Genomic DNA, 21,624 nt, shown 5'->3' on the forward strand with positions numbered 1-21,624 from the left:
AATCATTAAAATAAATGACAAATAACAGTGGGCCCAGCACTTAATCCCCGAGGCACACCGCTGGTCACAGGCCTCCAGTTTGAAAAACAACTCTCTACAACCACCCTCCAGAAGCCAATTTTGTATCCACTTACATACCTCACCCTGGATACCGTGAGATTTAACTTTATGCAACAACCTACCATGCGGTACCTTGTCAAAGGCAAGAAAGATACAGTGCGCAAGAAAAAAATACTTTTCACTGGACACTAATACGTGACGATACTAAATCAAACCAAACCTTGATTCAGCAAAAACATTACTTGGATTAAATGTTTGAGAGGTCGGCAAAACTAAATTTGTTCAAATCATTTTGTATCAAACTTCTGAACATTTCCAAAAGGCCATTTTCAAAATCTATCTTGTTCTATTTCACATTTAAAAGGAGCTGGTTTGATCTCCAGTAATTATATTAAAACGCTGAAACTTTCACTTAAAGGAATTAAATGTTAACATTTACCATCCTAACATATTCCATTAAACATAAATGGTAGTTACCCTTTGATTAGCTGTAACTATCTGGGAATGCATTAGTGCTCGATAGTCCTGACCTTTGCTATAAAAGAAATACATGTCATAATTAAAATCACTTTAATGTTTTGAGCTGGATCCTAAGGGACCTGTGCTAATTATTATTCTAATTTGCAGCAGTAATTCTTCTTTTATTGATCTTACCCCTTCGCTTTCCATGATGGCCACAGCTATCATTCTGAAAATCAGGATTTTGGAACACCATCGTAACAATAAAATTCCCAAATTCTTCTTTCTCTATGAAACTCGCTCTAAATTGATTACTGACACTTGTATATGCATGGGAAGTCTCTTGTACATAGAATTAGATAGAAGCCATTCAGTCCAATTGATCCATGCATGTCCACGAGAACTGACTTCAACCTGCTGTATTAGCATATCCTTCTATTCCTTTCTAACTCGTGTGTCCATCTAGCTTTCCCTTAACTGTGTCTAAGCCATTAAACTCTGTCGTAACAAGTTTTATAATCTTTAAAGTTTATTTCTTCGTGCCACAAGTAGGCTTACATTAACGCTGCAATGAAGTTACTGTGAGTCGCCACACTCCGGTGCTTGTTTAGGTACACCGAGGGAGAATTTAGCACGGCCAATCCACCAAACCAGCACGTCTTTCGGACTGTGGGAGGAAACCAGAGCACCCGGAGGAAACCCATGCAGACACGGGGAGAACGTGCAGACTCCACACAGACGGTGACCCAAGCTGGGAATCGAACCCGGGTTCCTGGAACTCTGGGGCAGCAGTGCTAACCATTCTGCCACCGTATTCTAACCAGTCTCCAGGTCAAGACATTTCTCCCGAGTGGCTTATTGGGGTTTCTTAGTGTCTACCTTATAGTTATGGCCCCTAGTTCTTTTCTAGTCTCCCCCAGTTAGAAACATTTTCTCTACATCTATCCTAAAATCATAAACGATGATAAAATTCTGACAGTCAGTTTGGTGGAGACCCAAAGTCGACCTTTATTTGGTTTAGATTTGTTTACAAAGTGAAAAATTACAAAATGCATAGCCTCCAACTCTCCAACCCACCAACAGTGTCAATAAATGTCTCTTTATTTGTACTCACGTGATCTACTAATGACTGCTTGGTCCCTCTATATCCTTAACCTCATTGTATACAATTAACACCCTTAACCTTCTCTTTTCTGGAAACAGAATCCCCACCTGTTAGGCTAGACCCATCAGGAAAGACTGATCAATTCTGGTGATATCCTCATCAGTTTTTTTTTTCACCTTCTCCAGTGCTTCTATATCCTCTTGTTTTTCATACGTCTTAAACTTCTTTTTAACTCTGCCATTGACCATAGGCAAAGAAAGCATTCTTCACCCAGCTTGGGACAGAAGAAAATCATGGCTCTTGGGTTCCTCATTTCTCACCTACAATTTTCCTTTCTCGTTTTCTCTATCATTGTAATAATATTGTACTCAAACATTCTTAACCCGCTGAACACAGAGTCAGGTATTGGACTTAACCACACAGAACAAAAAGGTCCCATCCCGATCTATGCTAACTCATTGAGTTTAGTCAGGGCAACAATAGGGACATTGCAAAGACATTACTGAGAATCCACAGAATCCCAACAGTGCAGAAGGAGGCCATTCAGCCCATCGAGTCTGCATCGACTCTCCGAAAGAACATCTTAACCACACATTTACCATGGCTAATCTAGCTAGTCTACACATCTTCGGACACTAAAGGGCAATTTAGCATGGCCAGTCAACCTAACCCACACAGCTTTGGAGTGTGGGAGGAAACCAGAGCACCCGGAGGAAACCCACGCAGACACGGGCAGAACATGCAAACTCTGCACAGACAGTCTCCCGAGGCCGGAATTGAACCTGAGTCTCTGGCGCAATGAGGTAGCAGTGCTAACCCCTGTGCCAGCGTGGCGCCCCAAACTTACATGAGCCAGGTAGGAGTCGAACCTACAATTGCCTGATCTGTAGTCAGACGTGTTTCCATTGTGCCACCGGCCCATCTATTGAAGGGGTTGATGTTCCACACTGCAAGTTGAATCCTAAAAAGGCATCAGAGAGACATTTGTCCACCATGGACACTGCTCAGGTACAGGGACCTATTGTTGTGACTTACACTGAGGTCCACCTTGTTAAACAAATGTTATTTACACCTCTCCAGATATTTCAAAATGCTCAGTTATTATGATTATAGCACACCAATGGCTTTCACCTTAAACCTATGCGCCCTAGTTTTAGACTCCCCTACCTTTGGGAAAAGATATTGACTATCTAGCTGATCTATGCCCCTCATTATTTTATAGATCTCTATGAGATCACCCCTCAGCCTCCTTCGTCCAGAGAAAAAAATCCCAGGTTATCCAGCTCTCTTTATAACTCAAACCATTAAGTCCCGGTAGCATCCCAGTAAATCTTTTCTGCACTCTTTCTAGTTTAATAATATCCTTTCTATAATAGGGTGACCAGAACTATACACAGTATTCCAAGTGTGGCCTTACCAATGATCCAGATCGGAATTCTGTGGGATCATTCCCAACTCCTATTTATCAAACAAGTATTTAACGGTGTATTTTTTGATAAAAACTACTAGATTTTCATTACAAATACAAACGTTTGATTATACCGCAATAATCCGTGTTTTCAAAGCCAGAAATAATATTGTAACCAGTTCATTTAAAAAAATAACCAGGATCACTTCCCAGTTTTGCCTTACCCATAACTTGCAATTTTGTTGTTCCTTGAGGGGGCGCGCTGGTTAGCACTGCTGTCTCACATCGCCAAGGACCCGGGTTCAATTCCAGCCTTTGGGTGACTGTGCGCGCAGAGTTTGCATATTCTCCCCGTGTCTGCGTGGGTTTCCTCCGGGTGCTCCGGTTTCCTCCCACAGTCCAAAGATGTGCGGGTTAGGTGGATTGGCCATGCTAAATTGCCCCTTAGCGTCCTAAGATGTTTGGGTTAGATAGATTAGCCATGGTAAATTTGTGGGGTTACAGGGATAGGGCAGGAGGGAGAGGGCATGTGTAAGTTGCTCTTTCAGAGGGTCTGTGCAAACCTGATGGGCCGAATGGCCTCTTCTGGACTGTAGGGATTGTATGATGCAGTAAAACATCCCAAGATGCTTCACAAGATCAGAAAGAAAGATTTGATACAGAGCCAAAGAAGGCAATGTTAAGACAGGTGACTAAAAGGTGACTATTGGTCAAGGAGGGACATTTTCACAATCAACTTAGAGGAGAGGGAGGGAGAGTGTGCTTGTGAGTGAGCTTGCGAGCGAGCGAGTGCGCGAGCGAAGGAGGGAACTCGGGGCAGGAACTCCAGCGCCTAGGACCTAAGCTGCCCAAACATCCTGCTGCCTGTATCTTATTCCTGAGCAAATCCCATGCAAACTTATACTGCAATTAAAATCCAAGAGGTTGCAATTATAGTGGGGTAATGTTTATCACAGGCTATTTTCCCATTCTAAATGTGGCTACTGCAATTTATAATTGAAAAGGTTGACAGCAAGTAGGCACAGATGCAATGTTGAATACATGATAATCTTTCACTCATATTCATAGAATCATACGATCCCTACAGTGCAGGAGAAGGCCATTCGGCCCATCGAGCCTGCACCAGCAACAATCCCTCCCAGGCCCTATCCCCATGATCCCCGAGTATTTACCCTTCCAATCCCCCTGACACTAAGGGACAATTTAGCATGGCCAATCCACCTGACCTGCACATCTTTGGAATGTGGGAGGAACCCGCAGCACCCGGAGGAAACCCACGCAGACACGGGGAGAACGTGCAAACTTCACACCGACAGTGACCCGAGGCCGGAATCGAACCTGGATTAGAGCAGGATAATGCCTCTGGGACAGAACACATGGCGTGCGCTTGTGTCACGTCACATTTGACATTACGGTGAATACCTGCTGCTGTCCAACACTTTTCCACTAAAATGCCTGGCACAAGCACAGAAACATTATCCAAATCCCCTTTGATATTTGAAGGCACATTGCTTGGACATTCTGTATTCATCTGCAACCAAACACTAAAGCAGCAATATACACTTTGCCCCCGCAATGCCAAGTCTGACAGGGGCAAAACATTAAAGGTACATTTTCATCAGCCTAACAAAACACATAAAAGAGACCAGTAATAGCACAAGAAGAGACGGGATGGAGCAGCGTAATCAAGATCATCATCTCAAATAAAAGAAACTCAAACTCCTCCAGCTTTTTAACTGTTCGAAGGCATCGTCGTTAGAAATTCAGATCAAAAAGAGAAACAGGAAGGCAAGTCCCAGATCCGCTTCCGCCGCCACGCCCAGTGTTTGCAGCATATTTTAGTACGATTGAACGTTGCAACACTTCTCTATAAATGTTGCATTTGTGACGCACAGGATGGCGCATGACAAAACTTATTCATTGGATCAATTCACTGGAGCGCTACAATGGCGTAAACCTGCTTTAAGTGGGGGTTCAGGTGACATCAGGGCCCACCTGGCAGAGTGTAGCAGTTATCACTATGTGGGGGTGGGGGGTTGGTCTTCAGGGATAATGGTCCCATTGCTCGTCAAGGGGAGGTAGTGAGATTTTCTCTCATTGGAGATGGCACTTGTGATATTTTAATCCTTTTTTTATTCATTTGTGGGACAGGGGTGTTGCTGGCTGGCCAGCATTTATTGATGTGGAGATGCCGGCGTTGGACTGGGGTAAGCACAGTAAGAAGTCTCACAACACCAGGTTAAAGTCCAACAGGTTTATTTGGTAGCAAATACCATAAGCTTTCGGAGCGCTGCCCCTTCCATCTGACTTTAACCTGGTGTTGTGAGACTTCTTACAGCATTTATTGCCCATCCCTAGTTGCCCTTCGAGGGCAATTGAGAGTCAACCACATTGCTGTGGCTCTGAAGTCACATGTAAGCCAGACCAGGTAAGGAAGGCAAAGGTCATGAGTGAACCAGATGGGTTTTTCCGACAATCGACAATGGTTTCATGGTCATCAGTAGATTCTTAATTCCAGATTTTTAAAAATTGAATTCAAATTCCACCATCTGCCTTGGTGGGATTCGAACCCGGGTCCCCAGAACATTAGCTGGATTAATAGTCTAGCGATAATACCACTAGGCCATGGCCACTTGTGAGATGTTATTTCTTCCCCATATATGCCATTTGCTCCGGCCACTCTACGTGGCAGTGAATTTCAGATTCTAAACTGTCCCTGGGTGAAGACATTTCTCCTGAATTCCTTACTGGATTTATTAGTGACCGTCTTAAACAATGTTTATCAGACTCCCAGTTTTGATCTCTCCTACAAGAGGACTGGAATCACAAAAAGGCCAGACTAAGTGGGGATGACAGGTTTCCTTCCCTAAAGGACATGAAGTGAACCAACTGGGTTTTTACAACAATCAACTGCATGGTCATTTTTACTGATGGCAACTTTTTGTTGCGAGAATTGGCTGAATTCAACTTTTTGTTACATGTAGGGATTACAGTAACTCAATGCAGACAACATGTTGCGCTAAAACGTATGATGGAATCCAGTTTTAAAGCTCGCTATGTATCCATCAACACTATGAACCTGCACAATTGACCATATTTTTGATGACTGCAGCAAAGGTGATGGGAAAAGAAGCAGGGAATTAGCACTGGGTATGGTTACATTGGCAGCCCACTAGCACCTCACTTACAGCTCTGACGAGGGGTCACCTAAACTCGAAACGTTGGCTCGATTCTCTCCCCACAGATTCTGTCAGACCTGCTGAGATTTTCCAGCATTTACTATTTTTGTCGCACCTCACTCACGTCAGCCATTGCTCAGTGAGTGCCACACGCTTTGTGTCAGAAAGTCTGATGTTCAAATCCACTCCAATGGCCCATGTGCGAAATCTGAACTGGCACTCCAGTGCTAGATCTCAGCATGCACAGTTGGAGGTGCCATCTTTCGGCTGAGACGTCAAACAGACGCTCCAGACTGCTCTCTCAGCTGGATGCAAACACTCCCACGGCGTTGTATCGAAGATTAGAATTGGATATTCTTCCTAGAATCCTGGTCAATATCACTTACACAGGTTTTCTGGTCATCATATTTCTGCTTATGGGAGCTTGCTGTGCATAAATTTAGACCACCGCGTTTTCTACGTGACAACAGTGATTACACTTCAAAAAGTACTTAACTGGTAAAGCACCTTGGGATGTCCTGAAAATATGTTAAGGACTTATAGAAGAACAAAGAAAATTACAGCATAGGAACAGGCCCTTCGGCCAACCAAGCCTGCTGCATGTGTGAACTAAAGCCCTCTACCCTTCCTGGGACCATATCCCTCTATTCCCATCCTGTTCATGTATTTGTCCAGACGACTCTTAAAAGTCAGTATCGTATCTGCTTCCACTACCTCCCCCCGCAGTGAGCTCCAGGCACCCACCACTCTCTGTGTAAAAAAAACTTGCCTCGTACATCTCCTTTAAACCTTGCCCCTCGCACCTTAAACCTGTGCCCCCGAGTAATTGACTCTCCCACCCTGGGAAAAAGCTTCTGACGATCCACTCCATCCTCAAGTGAAAAGCTTTTTTCTTTCACCCAACGCCTGTTCTTAATTCACAAGGTGTGGAGATGTCGGCATTGGGCTAGGATGGGCACAGTAAGAAGTCTCACAACACCACTCACCTGTTGAAGGAGCAGCACTCCGAAAGCTCATGGTACCAAATAAATCTGTTGTACTTAATTCACAAGGCTTGAGGTTTCAGGATGGGGCATCAGAATCTGACCCTGTCCCCACTCAATATCCACACATCTGCGCTCACAGCTGGAGTTTCTGAATCAAAATCAGACACCCCCACTGATCTCCCCTTAGACCCTTTAGCTCAGCAATGCTAGGTTAATCGTAGCATTTTGAACATTAACACAACTAACACTGCCCACATTTGGGGTTAAACTGGGCCCATCCTTATCTGGCAGCTCTGAACCACTTCCAGTTGCATATTACCACATTCCAGGCAGCAGGGGAACCCCCAGGACCACACTCTGTCCTAGGTGGAGCTCCGGAGGAGAAGTGCAAAGACCCAACTCCCTCTTGTTGGTGTTGCTGGTCTCTGAACAGTCACGAGTGAAAAACCTTCTTGGATTCTCTTGCTGAACTGAAATAGACGTGGTGTGGTTTAGCAATACCCTCGCAGTGGTGGCATCTCATCACCCAGGATCTGGAGTTGATGTCACATCAACACAAAAACAGATCAGCCTCGAGGAGCCAGGGACCCTATCGGGTTGCGGTGGTGGAATCATTTTGGAAAAGCTGTTGACTCATCATGGCCCAGGAATAGCGACTGGACAGTCGGTCAAAGGGTTTAAAATGAAAGAGGAGAATTCTCCATCACCAAAATATACTCGAGTTGACTGGATTGTTTTTCCTGCAAGCTTGATCACAACTCACAAAACATTCATAAATAAACTGAGGACACCATGTGTTATTATAAATAATTCCAATACTGTCACATTGCAGAGATCCATTCAACCAGTCACTTACTCTCTTCTATCTTCTTCTGTCAAGAAAAGAATACAAAAGTCTGAGGTCATGTACCAACCGACTCAAAAACAGCTTCTTCCCTGCTGCCATCAGACTTTTGAATGCACCTACCTCATATTTCTCTACATCCACCTATGACTACAACACTATATTCTGTACCCTCTTCTTTCCTTCTCCTCTATGTACTCTATGAACGGTACATTTTGTCAGTATAGCGCTCAAGAAACAATACTTTTCACTGTACCCCGATACATGTGACAAAAATAAATCGAAATCAAAGGGGTCTTCTCCATTGGTGGCCATTTGTAAACATTTCTTCAAAACTGCCACTGGCCCAGGAAATCATTTAAAATTTGGTATATTTTGCATTCATCGAGGTGAGAACAAAGAACAATACAGCACAGGCCCTTCGGCCCTCCAAGCCTGCATCCATCACATTGTCCTATCGAAACAAACCACCTCTATCCCTCTATTCCCCGTCTGTTCATGTGTCTATCCAAATAAGTCTTAAATCTCGCTAATGTAACTGCCTCAACCACCTCACTTGGCAGCGCATTCCAGGCCCCCACCACCCTCTGTGTAAAAACTTGCCCCGCACATCTCCACTGAACCTTTCCCCCCCGTTACCATGAACTTGTGCCCCCTTGTAATTGTCATTCCTGCCCTGGGAAAAAGCTTCCAACTGTTCACCCTAGCAATACCCCTCATAATTTTATAAACTTCTATCAGTTCGCCTCTCAGCCTCCGTCTTTCAATTTCTTTGAGGACCGCCAATGGAGCAACTTCAAACATTGGCTATCCCACAGAGGACATCAAGCATTTCTATGTTATTCAACACAAGCAAAGTTGTCAGCTTTGACCCAGTCAGTGAGTCCCAATCAGGAGGATTTGAGTACTAATCCCAGTCTGACAGTCCCAGTATCGGGGAAGTCTTGCACAGTCCAAATTCAGGTGAGGGTGTTAAACCAGAACCCCGTTTGCTCTCTCAGGGGTGGAGATAAAATATCCCATGGCAGTATTGGCAGAAAGAGTTATCTCCAGTTCCCTGGCCAATATTTATTCGTGAACTAGGATCACCAAAAAAAAATGATCTGGTCATTAATACAGTGCTGCCTTTGGGATCTTGCTGTGCACAATTTGGCTCCTGGATTTCCAACAATAAAGTAACTGCTATTCAAAAAGTGCTTCATGGGTTGGTAAGCCTCTTGCGATGCTTTGAGGTTATTAAAGTTGCCATATAAATACAAGTTATCATTTATCTTGTTAACAATTAATCACATGACTTTGGACAAAGTAGAAATTTGAGGTATTTTCTGTTGGATGTCATGTGGCTTAGTCTATAATATTGAGATGCCTTCCCAATGTCTATCAGACGTGGAGCCACTTGGAGCTTTTCCTCATACATTCAACAATGGTTAATAAAAACGGGTCAAGGACAGTACAAGAGAACATCACTGGCATCCATTTTGATAGGGTGATGAACTGAATTCTGTCGAGGAAGATGGGGAGTGGAGGTAGCGTGGCCCCTCAGGGGTGATCTGAGGATCCTGTGATCTGGTCAGATCCTATGGAGTGTCGAGGCAGGAAGCTGAGCCAATCAAGTGCAAGGGTGCGTATCCCGGGTCAGGGAGGGTCCTCAGTTGGTGCAGGGAGGAGTGTTGTATAGTTGCAAAGTTATTCTGTCTGACCCTATTAGTGTAAACACTTATTTATTCATTCGCAATAAAGTGTTTTGCTACTTCAGCCTCATTGAGTCACCCTCGATCTATTAATCATAGAATCCCTACAGTGCAGGAGGCGGCCATTTGGCCCATCGTGCCTGCACCAACAACAATCCCAGCCAGGTCTTATTTACCCTCTATTTACCGCTGACACTAAGAGGCAATTCAGCACGGCCAATCAGCCTAACCCACACATCCTTGGAGTGTGGGACGAAACCGGAGCACCCAGAGGAAACCCACGCAGACACGGGGAGAATACGCAAACTCCACACAGTCACCCAAGGCCGGAATTGAACCCGGGTCCCCGGCGCTGAGAGGCAGCAGAGCTAACCACTGTGCCATTATGCTAAATGTCCTAACATTTCCTTAAGAATTCTGCTTGACCTTTTTTTTGCCTTCACATCTCTTACCACACCAAAGGACGCTATATAAATGCAGGTTGTTAGTGTAATAGTGATGTAGAGAGATGGCTGGAGGGAAAAGGGAACAGAGCGACACTGCAATGATCAGCAATAGGCCGGGCTGCTGCTGGCTAAACTCTGAAGATGTCGCTCATTGTTATTTGTTGACTGGGCTTGTAAGTCTGTTTATGAACTTGACACCATTTAGCCCACACAACTGCTGGCTCATGATGACCTGCTCAAATCTACTAACTCTATTTCTGTTCTGCAATGTGATGTTCAGGAGAGGGGGCATGGGTTGGTGACAGTTCCAGAATGTTGATGCACCAGTGACATTTCTAGCACTGCCCATTGATTGGAAGCCCATTTGTCTTATTTGTGAAGATAGATGGAGTCATTTTGCCCAAGGGGTAGCTAACATTTTCCGAGGTTGGGTCGGGGAGAAGAGTTAACGTCACAAAAAAGAAGTGACCTTTGCAGAATCATTTTGCAACATTAACTCTCTGACCCGCACACTTCTGGCCAATATAAATAGATTATTGGCAGCTAACAGGAGTTAAACAAGCCACTTGCAACTCAATGTTTTAAAGCTCTTTTTTACAAAAAAGCTCGAGGGGGGAGGAGATTGTCCATCCAAAGAATATTTTTCAGCAAAAGTAGACTTGTAAACTACCTATTGCTATGAAAATGTGTTGTTATTGGTACAGAATATTTCAAACTTTACAGAAAATGATGGCATTGTCTTAGGTTATTCATGGAATCCCTACAATGCAGAAGACCATTCGGTCCATCAAGCCTGCATCTACTCTTCGACAGAGCATCTTACCCACGCCCTATCCTCGTAACCCCACATATTTACCCCACTAATCACCTTAATCTACACACCTTGGAACACTAAGGGGCAATTTAGCATGGCCAATCAACCTAACCTGTGCATCTGAATGAGTGGGCTCTCATACTTATAAAATTCTAACAGGATTAAACAGGGTAGCTGCAGGGAGGATGTTCCCGATGGTGGGGGAGTCCAGAACCAGGGGTCACAGTCTGAGGATTCGGGGTAGACCATTCAGGACGGAGATGCGGAGACATTTCTTTACCCAAAAGAGTGGTGAGCCTGTGGAATTCAAAACCACAGGAAGTAGTTGATGCCAAAACATTGAATGTATTCAAGAGGCGGCGAGATTATAGCACTTGAGGCGAATGGGATCAAAGATTATGGGGAGAAAGCAGGATTAGGCCAATAAATTGGACGATCAGCCATGATCGTGATGAATGGTGGAGCAGGCTCGAAGGGCCGAATGGCCTCCTCCTGCTCCTATCTTCTATGCTTCTATCTCTGGATTTATTCCTGATCCTTTTGATAGTTTCCAATACAGATTTATTTTTCGTTTCATTAAAAAAAAATGCCCTCCTTTGCCAATGACACTTTTCATTGGAAATAGTTTCTCCCATTTCCCTCAAAAACTTTTATAAATTAATTTCGAACACTTGCTTCATCTCCCTTTAACCATTCAACGTAACCATGCTTAATGTCTTATTATACACCGAAGGTACTCCATATTAGGCCGGAGTGTGTCCATTGTACATGGTTCACCAGGAGTTGGTGCTAAAGCATATTTCTGACAACATATCGCTTCATCCACAGCAGTTGAACGTGGAACAATTGCCATCCGCTTAATGAACATGCAGAGCAGCCAAAACCTGATGTAGGAGCAACCAATGATGTTGTCAGAAAGAGGAAACCCGAGGGTATAAAAGTTCCTGCAGAAATCTGCAGCTCCATCTAAACTAGGAACTCCAATCTTGAATCGGGAAACCTAAAACCAAATGTGGAGCTGTGATCAAACAGCAAGAAAGGACTCGTGGTGTACGGAAGAGCGATCATTATCAAGCCCACCTTTTATTTGACTCTTCACCAACCATTCTCAATTAAAAATAATGAAATGACAGCAGAAACTCATATTGTAATACAGACTAAAATGCATCATACTGATGCTATAAAGGAAGTCAGTATGTTTAAACATTTTGGTGTATCTTGTCTAATAATGCCTCCATTTTTAAATTCTCATTATGTTCAAACCCCTCCACAATCTTACTCTTCCCCAATGCTGGCTCATAGGATCGCTACAATACAGGAGGCGGTCATTGGGCCCATCGAGTCTGCACCGACTCTCCGACAGAGCATCTTACCCAGGCCCTATCCCCAGAACCCACTTATTTACCTTATTAATCCCCCTAACCGACAAATCTTGTGACATTAAGGGCAATTTAGCACGGCCAATCCACCTAACCTGCGCATCTTTAGACTGTGGGAGGAAACTGGAGCACCTGGAGGAAACCCACGCAGAGACAGGGAGAACATGCAAGCTCCTCACACAGTCATCTAAGGTCCCTGGCACTGTGAGGCAGCAGCGCTAGCCACTGCACCACCCGTGCCGTCCAGTATCCTCCTCCAGCTCTCTAACCCTTCGGGATCTCGGCAATCCTTCAACTCTGGTCTCTTGAACGTCCCCGATTTTCACTGTTACACTATTGGTGGCTGCGCCTTCAGCCTAGGCTCCGCCATTCCCTTCCTAAAGCTCACCACATGCAAACCTCGTGCTCTTCTTGGAAAAGCTCCTTAAAGACTACCCCTTTGACCAAGCTTTTGGTCACCTATCCCAACATCTTCGGTAACTCGGTCTTGCTGAATGACCTGCTCAGTTTACGTCCTTTGATTCGCACTTTACTAACAAGACATGTTCCTTCAATAAAACCTGCTCTTAGCAAATCAGATACACTGAGGTAAAGTTTAAGGTACCGGTATGAGTCTGACGATGGCTTTCGAGGGCATCCTCCTTCGAGAACTGTGCTCCACATTGGTCACAAACAAAGGCCTTTGCACCTGCTGGAAGCAGAGAGAAAATAACAATTTAGGACAAAAAGTTTTTGCAAAATGACAAATAACTGGGCTTCTGCCACATCCATCAGAGGAAAAGACAATCGTGCAAAAATCATTTAACAGCTGCAAGGCAGATGAACTGTGTTACACTGAGCAAGAGGCTCCAACAGGCAAGTGCCTAAACATCAATTGTTGACAATGTTTTCAGAGCATATTTCGGTTTCCAAAACTGTGCGTCATTCTGGCATCTCAATCAAATTGTTCATTTCATAGAACAGAATCCCTACAGCGCAGAAGGAGGCCATTTGGCCCATTAGGTCCACACCAACTCCAAAGATGTGCAGGTTAGGTTAATTGGTCATAAACTGCCCTTTAGTGTCAGGGAGACTAGCAGGGTAAATACGTGAGATTGCGGAGATAGGGCCTGGGTAGGATTGTTGTCGGTGCAGGCTCAAATGGGCCAAATGGTCTCCTTTTGCACTGTAGGGATTCTATGATTCTCTGACAGAGTATCCAACCCAGACCCTCTCCCTCACCGTATCCTTGTTTTCATTGAATCCCTACAGTGCAGGAGGCGGCTATTCGGCCCATTGAGTCTGCACCAACCAAGGCCCTATTCCCGTAACCCCACATATTTACCCTGTTAATCCCCTGACACTAGTGTCAATTTAGCATGGCCAATCAACCTAGCCCGCATCTTTGGACTGTGGGAAGAAACAGGAGCACCCCGAAGGAAACCCACACAGACACAGGGAGAATGTGCAAACCCCACACAGACAGTGACCCGAAGGCCGGAATTGAACCCAGGTCCCTGGTGCTGAGAGGCAGCAACGCTAACCACTGTGCTACCGTCTCGCAGTCACATTTGACAGTGGTTTAACACGATGGGTTGATGCCCACTGGCTAGATGATCATGACAAGTTCACTTTCAGTTTGAGTATCGCAATGGCCGAGAGACAGAGAGGAACAAAACTAAAAGGAGAGAAGGAAATTCGCAGCTGATCTATATACAGGTTGGACATGAACTCAATCCCGAGAGAAAAAGCTATTGCGTCTGCCACATAAAAAAGGACGAGTTTGCATTTACAAGGCATCTTTCGAGGCATCAGGATAATCCAAATGCTTTCGAAGCAACAAATTCCCTTTTGTAAATATAGCTGCTGCTGTAGTGTAGAAAACACAGCAACCAATTTGCACACAGCAAGCTCCCAACATCAGCAATCAGATAAATAATGCAATCAACTGTTTTTAATTATTAAGAGGTAATTATTGGCCAGGGCACTGGAGAGAAACTACCCTGCTCTTCAAAATAACAGTGTGGGATCTTTCACATCCACCCGAGTAGGCAATGAAGCCGATGTCTTGTCCGACAAGGCAGCATATCCTCCAATGGAGCACTCCTTCAGTACTACACTGCTTGTGCCACCTTAGATCGTGCGGCCAAATTGGCCTGAGCTTTGAACCTACCTGCTGCTGACTCACATTAGAGACACTTAACCACGCTGACAACAGGTCACTGATTCTAATCATTCAAAATATCCAGAAGGTAGTAAAGGCACCCCAAGACCTTATTCCTATTAAACTATAACTCAACTCAAAATCCAGCTCAGATACTCCGTAAATAAATTAAGAAAATGCTGCAAAAACTCAACATGTCTGGCAGCATCTGTGGAGAGAGAATAATGTTCCAAGTCCAATATGACTCTTCCTTCGAAGAAAATGCCGAGTTCACTCGTAGAAATGGTCAAAAGCTTTAAGGTTTTTAAGTGTCCAGATCACCAACAACCTGTCCTGGTCCCCCCATGCTGACAGTATAGTTAAGAAAATCCACCAGCGCTTCTACTTTCTCAGAAGACGAAGGAAATTTGGCATGTCAGCTACGACTCTCACCAACTTTTACAGATGCACCATAGAAAGCATTCTTTCTGGTTGTATCACAGCTTGGTATGGCTCCTGCTCTGCCCAAGACCGCAAGGAACTACAAAAGGTTATAAATGAAGCCCAAGCCATCACCCAAACCAGCCTCCCATCCATTGACTCTGTCTACACTTCAATCAATCTGCAAGCGGGTAATTCCCATGATTCACTGCATTTGGAGGCAGCTCTCCGTACCCTTGAGGGGCTGAATGTCCTTCCTTGTACCCTAGCAATGGACTTGGGGGGGGGAATTGTTTTGAAGTAGGGGGGGGGGGGGAGAATTGTTTTGAAGTAGGCCATTTTCCAAAGCCATATTTTTATTATCTCACCAATATTCACCTCATTAAACATATTCATTTATTGGACTGATTGGCACCATTCATAACGTGCCCACAATGCAGAGGGGAACACCCGAATGGACATTTGTTTAAATCCCCCTCTGCACAGCTGAGAGACCTTTAATTCAAAGCTGATGGAAGATCCTTATTCTGCCCAGCAACAGCACGAAGCTGCATTTTAAAACGGCCCTTGGCCAGAAGATCGGGATATCTGCGAGTCAAGACCTGGCAGTGGGATATATGGCACAACTGTACTGTAAATAAAATATTATGGGAATAAAATGGCCAAGGCAGGCAAAGAAACTTAACAAACCAGGATAAAAAGAATAAAAGATTAGATTAAATCCCCTACACACAGCAGGACAAAATGACATTAACATCTAATCTCGCAAGCATAGAATACAGACACAAACATCGGAGGTCGATTTAGATAAGGGGACACATCGAGAGGATAATGGGAAACACATTAAAACACCGGGGCAAGAACAGACAGTCCCATTAACTCGGACACACACCATACAGATGCAAATTGACAAAGTCTAACAAGGAACTTCCTGACCAGATAGGATACATATTCTTAGTGTTAATCTGTTCAAATCAAAACTGCCCGCCAAATCTTCAGGGCAGCAATTAAAGAATCCCGCCACTTTTTAGGTATTGTAAAAATGTATGAGCAAATGTTCCCGCTCAAATTTGGATTCCTATAAATATCCAGAGCGAATGTGTAACTGTTGAGATCAACGTGGCCAAGCCACTGTTTCTGAGCTGGCTACGCGGGTCTCCCTGGGATCCCAGTAATTGTACAATAAAGAAAAACACTTTGAACCTTGCCTTGAGACTCGACCCCTTGAATGCACTGGTACAAGGGATTTTTCCCTACAACATACTGAAGGGCGGCAGCAATGGTTAGCACTGCTGCCTCACAGGGTCAGGGACCCAGGTTCGATTCCGGCCTCAGGTCACTGCCTGTGTGGAGTTTGCACTTTCTCCCTATGTCTGCTTGGGTTCCCTCCAGGTGCTCCGGTTTCCTCCCACAGTCCAAAGATGCGTGGGTTAGGTGGATTGGCCATGCTAAATTGCCCCTTAGTGTCAGAGAGATTAGCAGGGTAAATGTGTGGGGTTACAGGGTTGGGGCAGGATTGTCGGTTCAGGCTTGATGGGCAGAATGGCCTCTGTCTGCACTGTAAGGATTTGATAATTCTATTCATGGGACATGGGCATCGCTGGCTAGCCGGCATTTATTGATGGAGATGCCGGCGTTGGACTGGGGTAAACACAGTAAGAAGTCTCACAACACCAGGTTAAAGTCCAACAGATTCATTTGGTAGCCAAAGCCACTAGCTTTCGGAACGCTGCCACTTCGTCAGGTGAGTGCGAGTTCTGTTCACAAACAGGGCAGATAAAGACACAAACTCAATCTACAAAATAATGGTTGGAATGCGAGTCTTTACAGGTAATCAAGTCTTAAAGGTACAGACAATGTGAGTGGAGAGAGCGCTAAGCACTGGTTAAAGAGATGTGTATTATCTCCAGAGAAGACAGTTAGAGAGATTTTGCAAGCCCAGGCAAGTCGTGGGCGTTACAGATAGTGTGACATGAACCCAAGATCCCAGTTGAGGCCGTCCTCATGTGTGCGGAACTTGGCTACCAGTCTCTGCTCAGCGACTCTGCGTTGTCGTGTGTTGTGAAGGCCGTCTTGGAGAACGCTTTCCTGAAGATCAGAGGCCGAATGCTCGTGACTGCTGAAGTGTTTCCCAACAGCAAGAGAACAGTCTTGCCTGGTGATTGTCGAGCGGTTTTCATTCACCATCAGACTCACCATGGACTACTCTCCGGAATCGCTTGCATTCTTGGACACATGCATCTCCATTAAGGACGGTCACCTCAGCACTTCACTGTACCGTAAGCCCACAGATAACCTCACGATGCTCCACTTCTCCAGCTTCCACCCTAAACACGTTAAAGAACCCATCCCCTACGGACAAGCCCTCCATATACACAGGATCTGCTCAGATGAGGAGGATCGCAACAGACACCTCCAGATGCTGAAAGATGCCCTCATATGAACAGGATATGGCGCTCGACTCATTGATCGACAGTTCCGACGCGCCACAGCGAAAAACCGCACCAACCTCCTCAGAAGACAAACACGGGACACAGCGGACAGAGTACCCTTCGTTGTCCAGTACTTCCCCGGAGCGGAGAAGCTACGACATCTTCTCCGGAGTCTTCAACATGTCATTGATGAAGACAAATATCTCGCCATGGCCATCCCCACACCCCCACTTCTTGCCTTCAAAACAACCGCACAACCTCAAACAGACCATTGTCCGCAGCAAACTATCCAGCCTTCAGGAGAACAGTGACCACGACACCACACAATCCTGCCACAGCAACCTCTGCAAGATGTGCCGGATCATCGACATGGATGCCATCATCTCACATGAGAACACCACCCACCAGGTACACAGTACATACTCTTGCAACTCGGCCAACGTTGTCTACCCGATACGCTGCAGGAAAGGATGTCCCGAGGCATGGTACATTGGGGAGACCATGCAGACGCTACGACAACGGATGAATGATCACCGCTCGACAATCACCAGGCAAGTGTTCCTGTTGGGAACACTTCAACGGTCACGGGCATTCGGCCTCTGATCTTCGGGTAAGCGTTCTCCAAGGCGGCCTTCACGACACGTGACAATGCAGAGTCGCTGAGCAGAGACTGATAGCCAAGTTCTGCACACATGAGGACGGCCTCAACCGGGATCTTGGGTTCATGTCACACTATCTGTAACGCCCACGACTTGCCTGGGCTTGCAAAATTTCACTAACGGTCCTGTCTGGAGACAATACACATCGCTAACCTGTGCTTAACGCTCTCTCCACTCACATTGTCTGTACCTTTAAGACTTGATTACCTGTAAAGACTCGCATTCCAACCATTATTTTGTAAATTGAGTTTGTGTCTTTATATGCCCTGTTTGTGAACAGAACTCGCACTTACCTGACAAAGGGGCAGCGCTCCGAAAGCTAGTGGCTTTGGCTACCAAATAAACCTGTTGGACTTTAACCTGGTGTTGTGAGACTTCTTACAGCATTTATTGCCCATCCCTAGTTGCCTGAGGCAGTTGAGAGTCAACCACATTGCTGTGTGTCTGGAATCATATGTAGGCCAGACCACGTAAGGATGGCAGATTTCCTTCCCTAAAAAGGGCATGAGTGAACTAGATGGGTTTTTTCCGACAATCGGCAATGGTTTCATGGTCATCAGAAGATTCTTAATTCCAGATTATTTTAAAACTGAATTCAAATTCAACCTTCTGCCATGGCGGGATTCAAACCCGGGTCCCTAGAACATCAGCTGAGATTCTGGATTAATATTCTAGTGATAATACCACTAGGCCATCGCCACCCCGCTATATAGATGCATTTATAGGGAAGAATGGCACAAAGTGAATTGCTCAGAGAGCCAGACATGATGGGCTGAATGAATGCCCTCTGTATGAGGGAGGAAAGAAGAAGAGATGGTGATGAGGTGAGATGAAGATAAGGAAATAAGAACACTTGCACTGACCAGTTGGTCCAAATGGTCGGTGTCTGCACTGTAAACTCCATTTATATCTACGCAATAATAAAAATCTAAGCTGAACCAGCCCTTCGTCAACGGACAGGAAATATCAGCACGGGCCCCAGTAGGTCAATGGTTAACCCTCTTCACGAACAGAAATGTCAGCTGAGTAACAGGTCAGTGGCCCACCCTCCGGACAAGGCCAAGAATAGAACGAGCAGCCCATTTGGGGGAAAAAAAAATTGGTCAAAATATAAACCATTTGATTGCTTTTCAGGCTGAAAATCAAAAAATGTAAGAGCGAGTCCAGAATCAAAATTAAACGTTAAGAGTTCTGAAACCGCACTGGCAGAATGTTAATATTGAAAAGGTGTGGCGTCTGTAGGTGTGATTATGAAAAGGATTCTAACGTGTACTGTGCTTTGTTTCTAATCCGGACTGTGGCTACAAGCAAAACAGGAAACTGCTTATCTGATCAGTCAGCCCAAATCTTTTAGTGAAAACGAGTCTACAAAGCACGAAAGTGGCAGCATGGTAGAAAATGGTCACCAAATGAAACCGTATCAAAAAAACCGTATCAAAAACAAAACAATGCAAAAGTTAAAAGCGTTCTTGTATTTGAAGTGCATTTTATGGAGGGTATTCAGAACAGCGGTTGTCATTTAGACCAGTAATCCTGCCCCTTCCTCAGAGTTAACTGCAGCCACTTACTAATTTGATGCCATACCAAAATTAAAAAAGGAAAATTAAGCTGCATTGTTTTCTCTCCCACTTCGACAGAAAACGTACCACCTACCCTGCACTGGTGTCAACTGTGACTCAACTGCTAGCACGCTTGTTGCTGTATTGGCAGGTTGTGAGTTCAAGTCCCAGGTCAGAGGATTAAACAGAAAGTCCAAACTGTCACTCCCAGCATTGTAACTGAGAGATCAGGGAGGAGACATTAAACCGAGGCGGACGTAGTTTAAAGTTTATTTATTAGTGTCACAGGTTTTACATTAAACACTGCAATGAAGTTACTAGAAAAATCCCCAAGTCGCCACACTCCGGCGCCTGTTCGGGTACATAGAGGGAGAATTTAGCCTGGCCAATGCACGTCTATCGGGCTGTGGGAAGAAACCGGAGCACCCGGAGGAAACCCACGCAGACACGGGGAGAACGTGCAGACACTGCACAGACAGTGACCCAGGCCGGGAATTGAACCTGGGTCCCTGGCGCTGTGAGGCAGCAGCGCTAACCACTGTGCCGCCCTAAAATGATCCACAGTGAATAATATCACTAAACCAGATGAACTGGTCATGACCTAGCTGCTGTTTGTGGGAGCTTGCTGTGCACAAACCTGGCTGTTACATTATCTATACTGCACTGCAAACAGTACTTGGAGTACACCCAATGTGCTCTATGGAACATTGAGGTCATGAAAGGTGCTATAGAAATGCAAGTTTTTTTGTTTCACTGGTTCTTGGATCCTGGTAAGAAGTCTCACAACACCAGGTTAAAGTCCAACACGTTTATTTGGCAGCACGAGCTTTCGGGGCACTGCTCCTTCGCAGCACTCCGAAAGCTTGTGGCTTGTGCTACCAAATAAACCTGTTGGACTTTAACCTGGTGTTGTGAGACTTCTTATTGTGCTTACCCCAGTCTAATGCCGGCATCTCCACATCTTGGATCCTGACCAGACTACAATCAGTCCTCGTGCCCCTCAGGCTTGAAGGGAGCGGAAAGGAGGGGGTGGTGTGTGTGTGTGTGTGTGTGAAAGTACAAAAACAATCAAGGGTCCTGTTCACCAAGTTATTGGAAAGTCTCTAATATGCATAGAGCTAACGTTTCGAATCTGGAGGATCCTTCATCAGAGCATAAATCTTCTGATTTTCTTTGCCCTTAGTTCTGACAAAGGGTTATCTAGACTTGAAAAGTTAGCTCTGTCCTCTCCCCACAGATGCTGTCAGACCTGCTGAGATTTTCCAGCTTTTTCTGTTTTTGTTTCAGATTCCAGCATCCGCAGTAATTTGCTTTTATCTAAAATATTCATGTTGGCTGATTCAGTCAGAGAATTTCTTCAATGGCCCAGAGTTCCAATAGGCTTCTGGAAGATGGTGGAGGTGAGGGGGGGTCATGGTGGATGAAGAATGCAGCTTTCTGCATTTAACCCTTCACCAAACAATACAAATGCTGTATTCACAAGTGCCTGATTAAGTTATTGGAAACTGCCTCAGGCAAGTATAATGGCGTGTGGATCAAAAGGATGCTGACAGACAATTCTTTGTCAAATAGAATACATTTCTTTAATGATGATAACTGGATAAAGGTGTAACGTCCTTTTGTGCATTTAGTCCCCAAGGTAGAGGGTAGATGATGCCATTTAGTAATTTCCCTCAACACTATTCAATTTCTATTTTTTTCATTTCTCAAAGAAACAAGTCCTAAAGAGTAAAACACTACAACATGAACATCTAAAAAAAAAACTATAATGTTCCCTTGAGGACCATTCCATTCATGCTCAGGTTTGAGCTCTTTGTAGAACACTCAATGATTCAGCGCAGGAGGATGACATTTGGCCCATTGTGCCGGTGCTAGCTCTTTGTAACGAGCTATCCAATTAGTCCTCCTCCACTCTTCCCCACAGCTTTGCAAGTTTCCCCTTTACACGTTTATCTAATTGCTTTTTGATAGTCATTATTGAATCTGCTTCTGCTGCCCTTTCCAGGTCATGCATTCCAGAACATCTCTCATTACATCACC

The 21,624-nt window shown here is 44.9% G+C and overlaps 1 protein-coding gene across 3 annotated transcripts in view; it reads right to left on the reverse strand.

Moving 5' to 3' along the window:
• Window positions 1-21,624, reverse strand: part of zbtb16a (zinc finger and BTB domain containing 16a) — a 249,362-nt gene that overhangs the window by 75,882 nt on the left and 151,856 nt on the right. The window contains exon 4 of one of the 3 annotated variants that reach the window (XM_078199026.1): window positions 12,976-13,062. In XM_078199026.1, the coding sequence (XP_078055152.1) occupies window positions 12,976-13,062 (87 nt within the window). Of the gene's footprint in view, window positions 1-12,971; window positions 13,063-21,624 lie in introns of all 3 variants that reach the window. The other 2 variants (XM_078199028.1, XM_078199027.1) reach the window with 2 other exon arrangements.

This window comes from Mustelus asterias, chromosome 27, assembly GCF_964213995.1.
Source record: "Mustelus asterias chromosome 27, sMusAst1.hap1.1, whole genome shotgun sequence".
NCBI lineage: Eukaryota > Metazoa > Chordata > Chondrichthyes > Carcharhiniformes > Triakidae > Mustelus > Mustelus asterias.